At 50.8% G+C, this 7,825-nt stretch overlaps 2 protein-coding genes across 2 annotated transcripts in view; both read left to right on the forward strand.

Moving 5' to 3' along the window:
• The window catches only part of KMT2A (lysine methyltransferase 2A), a 41,942-nt gene extending 39,963 nt beyond the window's left edge, over positions 1-1,979 (forward strand). Inside the window, exons 34-36 of the mRNA XM_079545913.1 lie at positions 168-251; positions 496-625; positions 1,545-1,979. Of these exons, the coding sequence (XP_079402039.1) occupies positions 168-251; positions 496-625; positions 1,545-1,820 (490 nt within the window). The 3' untranslated portion in view covers positions 1,821-1,979. The remainder of the gene's footprint in view (positions 1-167; positions 252-495; positions 626-1,544) is intronic.
• Positions 1,980-6,593: 4,614 nt separating this feature from the next.
• TTC36 (tetratricopeptide repeat domain 36) lies at positions 6,594-7,379 on the forward strand (the record flags this gene model as incomplete). The annotated part of the gene is made up of 3 exons (XM_079545737.1): positions 6,594-6,699; positions 6,842-7,033; positions 7,111-7,379. 3 exons carry the CDS (start codon positions 6,594-6,596, stop codon positions 7,377-7,379), a joined length of 567 nt encoding a protein of 188 aa, XP_079401863.1.
• Positions 7,380-7,825: the final 446 nt, after the last annotated feature.

A 7,825-nucleotide genomic window follows, 5' to 3' on the forward strand; every position in this document is an offset into this window, starting at 1 on the left:
TGTGTGTGTGTGTGTGTGCATTTACATTACACTGAATTTTGATGGTGTTCTCAGCGGACTGCGGTGCCACAGTGATTGAATGTTTGTGTCTTGGAAACTGTCCCAGATAATACATGGCATGGGCTCTCGTGGGTGTCACATCACTCAGTGGTGTCTCTGTCTTCTAGGAGGGCAACAAGTATGGACCTGCCAATGCCCATGCGATTCCGACACCTGAAGAAGACTTCCAAGGAGGCAGTCGGTGTCTACAGGTGTGGTTTTGTTCTGACAATCTAAACTTGATGTCTGGGACAGTGGAAGGTAAAAACTGAAAACCTTGCTGACAGCTAAGGCAGCAGGAGAGACCTACTGTTGTTGTCACTGGCATTACATTGTAGAAGTGTAACAATACTACTGTGGTCCCTATCATGAAATTTGTTTTCTGCAGTGCTGGTGCAACATTTTTGACTTTCACTTGTGCTGTTTGAATACTCTCTCACCCTGTTGCTTTTCTAGGTCTCCCATCCACGGCCGGGGCCTGTTCTGCAAAAGGAACATTGATGCAGGTGAGATGGTGATTGAATATTCGGGCAATGTCATTCGCTCCATCCTCACTGACAAACGAGAGAAGTACTATGACAGTAAGGTGAGTTAAGGGCTTTCACAGAACTTCTTAAAAAGCATTATAAGCCCCTTTCCCATTCAGTCATCCAAGGAAACGGAGCAGACAGAGAGCTTGGTTACTAACGAGGCTTTGGGATTCAAGTTGTTTGTAACAAAAACGTGTGCTGAGGTTTCGAGTTCCAGAGCCAGAGTAGTGCTTCTCATGGGCAGGGAATGGAGGGAAAGTGAAGTTGATTTTTATGGTGCTGTGAGTTAGAGAATCTTAAACAGTGAAAGATCTGTGCTGTGCCAGAGGAGGTGTCACAGGTGAGAGCAGAGCTTGAGCTTTCACAGCATAAAGAAGTGTGTAAACCAGAACCCTCAAAGAAAATCAAGAACTGATCAGTCCTCCAAATTAAAACGTCTTTGTTGCATAGTGACCTCCCTGCTACAAATTGCAGTTGTTTCATGAAGCTTTTGTCATTGCTTGGGAGAAGCATTTTATCTAAACGAAGCCAGGCCAAGTATAATCACAGAATATTTAGAGTTCTCAAATGCTTTTAGCGTTTGTATTAGTGACCTAAAGCAGTTTTCAGTGCAAAGTAGTGATGTATATAGGATGAGATAAATCACTGTGAGACATGACTGGTGAGGTTACTGTGTAGGGAGAGGAGCCTGGGAGAACTAAGAAGTGGCCCTGAAGGTAGGACAAGCATAGAGCATGTGAAAACTGCATTTGAAACATCAGGATTTGGGATTCATTTCCTCCCATGGGCAGGGAAACGTATCAGTGTGGTCTCACCTTGCAGCTCCAAAGAGCAAAGGGTTGAAATAACTGACGCAGGGTTGCAGATATTCTGAATGACTTGACTCTCAGCACGTTGCAGTAATTAAGCACAGCTGTCCATTAGAGCAGCTTTTGACTTCCCTGGCCTAACTGTCTGTCTGCTCTCTGTGTGTAGGGGATCGGTTGCTACATGTTCCGCATTGACGACTCGGAAGTGGTGGATGCCACCATGCATGGGAATGCAGCCCGCTTCATCAATCACTCCTGTGAGCCCAACTGCTACTCTCGGGTCATCAACATCGATGGCCAGAAGCACATTGTCATCTTCGCCATGCGCAAAATCTACAGGGGGGAAGAACTCACCTACGACTACAAGTTCCCCATTGAAGACGCCAGCAACAAACTGCCCTGTAACTGCGGCGCCAAGAAGTGCAGGAAGTTTTTAAACTAAGAACTTCCGCGAGCTGCAAGTGAGCCCTGAAGGGCGTGGGGCGAACCAAAGCTAACAGCGACCCCCTGCCCTGCCATTCGTGCAGGGAGGGGGAAGGACAGAGGCAGGAATGAAGATCGGCTGGGCTCAGGGACCCAACTGGCGGCTGTGTTTCTCTGTCAGAGTCCACATCTTCATGTCTTGCATGCGCACACTTACCCTTATGAAAGACACGGGCGACTGGAGAAGATCCTCAGTGTGATTATGTTTTTGCTATTCTCTTTCCACCCCAACCCTCCCCCCCCCAGAATTTGTTTCTCAGAACGGGGCTAATGAGTGGGAGTGGGGAGGGAAGGCAGACCCGCACCCGAGTACAGAGGACTGATGGCAGATCCATCCCTTTGACCTCTCTTGGCTCAAAGAGGTGAATGTGGAGCTCACGTTTTCGTTCGGTTGCTGTGTCACAAGTTTCCATCGCACAGTACGTGACTGCGCTTTTCTCCTAGGGAGAGAAACCGTACGCCACCGACCAGCTACTCTGAGAACTTTGTGAGTGTCTGTGGTTCCTTGTGTTACCCATCTCCAAAACACTATCTGTGAGTTGGTTGGTGTGCTGTGTGGTGTAGGTGGCTGCTGTGCCGTGTGGCTCCGGCTTACCTGCTTTAATCTAGGAAGACTGAATGGGGGAGAGGGTCGTACAGCAGCCAGAAGTAAAGTGAGAAGGGTTTGGATAGTGTTTCACTCTGAAATTCCAGCTGGAGTGCAAAGGGAATTCCTGGCATTCCTTAGCAGAGAAAGGGCTTGTGCCAACTGGTTACAGAGCTGTAAATCTTTGTGAGCAAAAGCTTTCTTTCAGCAGCACCCTCCCCCTGCTATGAAGGAGGGAAGCAGTCTTTTCCCATGCTTCTGCCTTTGGAGGCTGCCTTTCTCCTTTGACCTAGGGACCGAAGGGCTCCCCTGCCACCGTGGGACTGCTCCCCAGGGAAGAAAGCAGTGGTGGGAGCTGCTGCTGCTGTTGGCTGCAGAGCAGGAACTGGGAAGGGGGGGTTTGTGTGCAGCCCCACTGAACAGCATCCTAGGGAGACAAGCAAGTGGTTCTGTAGGCGCGTGCCTGTCTGACCTGCAGTCAGCACGTCGTTCCATAATCTTCCATGAAAGGCACAGGAAGAGGCACCAAAATGGAGTGTAAATTCACTGAAGATGCAAGGCCAAACACTAACCAGCCTCGTGGACTCCGTGCAGCACTTAAAAATGCACAGGAAACAAATGGGCGATTGGCACGGTTGAAAATCACGGTAGCTGAAGAGTCAGACTTAGTCAAAGTGAATCGAAAGACACTATTGTCCTGGTTCAAGTCAATGCTCCTCCCTTTTGGGTCTGCTCCACGCCTCCAAAAATTAAAAAGAAAAAGAAAAAAAAAAAAAAGAAAAAAAGAAAAAAGGGAAAAAAAAAAAACAAAACAGAAAAAAGAACGAAAGAAAAAGCCCCAAGCCTAAACAAATTGAGACATTGGATTTTACTCTGTTCTGTTTACAGTTTAGTATTTAAGGTTTTATAAATGTAAATATATTTTGTATATTTTTCTATGAGAAGCACTTCATAGGGAAAAGCACTTATGACGAGGCTTTTTAAACAGTGGTATTATCCTAATTTAAAAGAATCTGTTTTTAATAATTTTTTTATTTTCATAGGACGGTTATAGGAAATATCTGGCTGGACACAGTCTGAGCCTTTCTCCAGAGAGAGGGGTACACTTTATTTTTATTTTTTAATCTTGTTCTGCCTTTTTGACTTCGGTAGCTGTTTCTGTGAGGTTTGGCTGGACCTTAAACTTTGATTTTCTTGTCAAGATGGGGGCAGGAGGGAGAATTGCCTGGCTTTGGAGGAGTTGTTGGGAACTCTGAACAACTGCTTGTGCCCCCAGGCGGGAGGCATGATTCTGCCTTGCCACACACCAGTATCCTGTGTGTATTTAAGGAAAAAAAGAGAGAACTGACCGTAAATAGCTTCGCCCCTTTTGCCTGGTGTTCAGAACGAGCATTTCAGCGGGAAGCGTGGCTCTTCTCACCCTGAAGCGTGGGGAGTCACAGCCCTGGGGGCAGTGAGGGGCTCTGCTGGCCCAGCCTTGTGGCACCTGTGGGGTCTCAGCATCCCTTTCTGTCCAGAGCGGCTTCCCCAAGGGAAGGCCCCGCTTTTCTGCTCTGGGGGAACCCACATCTTTGCAGACACACAAACGCAGTCCTGTGGAAACGTAGCGGAGCAGTAGGGCCCCAGAGCTCCAGCCGGGGCAGCGCGGGGCTCGCACCCGCCGTGCACTCCTCATCCCCGACCCAAACACAGAGTGGATTTTCCTTGGAGCAGTAAACTCTTGAAGCACCCTTGCTTTTCTGAGCTGGACCTGTGGGTAGGCGAGCTGGCAAATGGAAAGGCTGCTCTGAAACAGCATCGGCAGCTGGTAGGGAATGGAGCGAACTGAGCGATACCCCGGTGGTCGTGATCTCACACTCCGTTATCTGTGCTCTTCAGGCCCCACGACCTCTTCCTCTGACCTGGGAATGAAATACAGCTCTCACAGGGTCAGGAACTGCTGGTTTCCTTTCTTTATTGCACTGTGTGATTATTATTTGGTAATAACTGTTGAAAGAAGAATCCAATCGAAGCTGCATTTGTTACTGAAATGATTTGATGCACTGACAGTTTGGGAACGCACATAACCTTGAGAAGGCCAAACAGCATGTCTGGGGGGGGGAGGGAATGTCGGCCCCGCTCCACGGACACGGCTGCTCTTTGTCCTTGTTCTGTTTTGGACAGCAGTGCTTGGTTAAAGCCAAGAACGGTGCGCAGGTTGCACAGCTCAGCCCGGTCCCTCACGGCCGCGCTGTGCAGTTGGGAGCCCCAGCACCGCTCCTATAGGAAATGCTGGAAGAGAGGGGTGGGCAGGAGAGCCGTGGGACCCCCCCAGGAGCTGAGCACCAGGAAATCTCCTCCTGTGAGGACCGGCCGAGCAGAACGGGTCCTTTAGACCCGGCTCGCTGTTCGCTTTGCTGCTATACCTGTGGCGGCCGCCGTGGCGGCACCGCCGTGGCCAGTGAAACTGTCTGTACCCAGAGAAGGTGAGCTGTGCTGCTGGGCAGGGCCCCGACCCGCTCCCAAAGCCCAGCGTGGGTGCTTGAAGGAAGGCAGGGAGAAGCCTTGGCAGCTGCTGTGTGTTTTCCATCAGGCACCGCGCCGTGCGCCCTGCCCTGCCGCTGAGCGCAGCACAGCTTCCCAGTATATGAATGTATATTTTATAAGGACTGACACAGATCATGATATCTGAAAAAATACTACAAAATGGAACCTTAGGGCGTTTATTTTTATTTGTACAAACCGACTTTTGGGTTTTTTCTTCTTTTTCTTTCTTTCTTTCTTTTCGTTTTTGTAAAGGAAAAGCGGGTCATTGCAAAGGGCTGGGTATCTTTCTGTTAATTGTTCCTTCTTTCGTTTCCAAGCAATACCAGGTTCTTCAGCGAGATGGTCTTTGTGCAGAATCATGCCATTCAAACCCATGCTACTGGTCCACACTCAACACCTGCAAGTTTTTTTTAATAACTATAAATACGATATATATAGGAACTAATATAGTAATGCACCGTGTAATGAAGCCTAGTTCAGTATCGGTCCATGGCTTTTAATTCTCTTAACACTATAGATAAGGATTGTGTTACAGTTGCTAACAGGGGCAGGAACGGCGCGGGCTGTGCGTTCCCAGGTGGTGCCTGGATGAGGGCTGGGCGATGGGAACGGGCGGCCCGGGGGCTTTCCTGCCCTGTATTGTTACCAGTCAGTACTTGTACAACTTGGTTTCTTCCTTTTTTTCCTTTCCTTTTGGTAATGAATGTTGGGGTACCACCTGCATATAGGGAAAAACAACGTGCTCTGTGCTTTCCTGGTATCTTTTGAACAAGGTACAGTAGCTTTTGTCTATCAACCGAGATCTATACTTGTGGTGTTTCTTTTATTGAACTTAACGGTCTCTTTAGTAAATACAGGTAGGTGAATAATTGTTTCAATTAAAGAGAAAAAGAAAAAAAAGAAAAAAAGAAAAAAAAAGAAAAAAAAAAAACTCCGCCAAGTTATGTTCTAGGATTACATTTCCTGACAACTTATCATGTATAACAAACCTTTATTTTATTTCCTTGTGTTCTTCCGAGCTTCTGGTTTTCTTTTGGTTAAAAAAAAACCAACAAAACAAACAAAAAAAAAAAACCAACGTGTCTAAAGTACATCAGTGTTAACTCCCTGGCACAGGGAAGAAGGAAATACTTTAATAGTTAATTAAAAAAAAAATAATAATAAATTGCTGAAAGCTCTGCAAAAGACTGAATGTAAAAAAATAAAAAATAAAAAAATAAAAAGTGTACATAGTTGTAAAAAAAAAAAAAAAAAAAAAAAAAGGAAAAAAAAACAACGGAAAAAAAAAAAAACCGACGACAAAAAAAAAAAAAGGAGTTTTTAAACATGTTTATTTTCTATGCACTTTTTTTTATTTAAGTGATAGTTTAATTAATAAACATGTCAAGTTTATTGCTGCAGAGGGCTGCTGCTCGTTTGTTCCGAGGCCGGGCTGCCGTCCCCCGTCCACGGGGCGCTGATGGTGGCGGGGATCCCTTGTCGCAGCCCGGCGGCGCCGTGCTGGGGGGGACGTGGGAGTCGGCCGCGTCGGTGGGCGGAGGAGCCGCAGCCGGGCTGGGATAGGAGGCGATGGGTGAACGTTAACAGGCGGCCGGGCGCCCCGCTGCCCCTCACTGCGCCATGGCCACCGCCAACGACAGAGCCGTGCTGCAGACCATCTTCAACCCCAGCACTCCCTTTGGTGACATCCCCGGGCTGGACGAGGACGAGGACGTTCGGCACGAAGGTGAGGCAGACGCGGCTCGGAGTGCCGCTGGATCCTTCCCACGGGGGGTGGAAGGGGCTCCGCCTGCATTGAGCGCTGGGGCTCCCGCCGCTGCCCCGGTGTCACCGCGCGCTGGGACGAGGGACGTCTCTTCCCCGCACAGAGGAGGAGGCCTTCGAGCCGGAGCTGCTGGAGCAGGTGAGGGACCTGGAGCTGCAGGGCGTTTCTGCTGCCGAATCCGGGGATGTGAGCGCGGCCCTGGAGCGCTTCAGCGAGGCCATCCGCCTGCTGCCCCAGCGCGCCTCGGCCTACAACAACCGCGCACAGGCACTGCGCCTCAAGGGCGACGTGGCAGGTAAGGACCGCGGCACCGGCCGAGCGCCACGGCCCCGGGCCGCCCCACGTTCCCCCGCCGCCTCTCGCCCCGTCCAGGCGCTCTGCGGGACCTGGATGCCGCCGTCCGCCTGGGCCGGGGCTGCGGCCGAGCCGCGTGCCAAAGCCTGGTGCAGCGCGGGTTGATCCGTCGGCTGCAGGGCCGTGACGACGACGCCCGGCGGGACTTCCAGCAGGCGGCGCGGCTGGGCAGCGCCTTCGCACGGCAGCAGCTGGTGCTGCTCAACCCCTACTCGGCCCTGTGCAACCAAATGCTGAGCGAGATGCTGGGGCGGCTGCGCAACCCCGACGTGGTCGGCAGTGACTGAGGCCGCCGGACCGCCGTGCTGACCGAAGCTCAGGGGCAGAGCTGCGCTTGGAGGACTCTGAGGGTTTAGAGGAGGCGGCAGCACGCAGCTGCTCCTCGCTCCAGGGCCGCCGCGGGGAAAGCTTCCTGCACCTCAGCTTTGTCGTGGCTCTGTTCCGTGGCAAATAAACCTCCCTGGTGGCCCGGCAGGGCTCTGGTCCTGGTGTTATGGGTGGTTGTAGCGTTGCTTCCAGCCACACACTGCGTATGGAAGCGGAGAAATGGGGGTGTGAGGATGCCTGCCCTCTTCCTGAGCGCTCTGGGAGCGGTGCTGCAGCCGGGGTACAGCAGGACCGACCCCAAGACTGCAAGTGCTTCTGAGGGCAGGTCCTGCTCCGTGACAGCACCCACGGTGAAGGGGTGCTTGGGGCCAGGTTTCTGTGCACAGCTGCCCCATGGGGCGGGTAG

This window comes from Tetrao urogallus (genome assembly GCF_951394365.1).
Source record: "Tetrao urogallus genome assembly, chromosome: 22".
Classification (NCBI taxonomy): Eukaryota; Metazoa; Chordata; class Aves; order Galliformes; family Phasianidae; genus Tetrao; species Tetrao urogallus.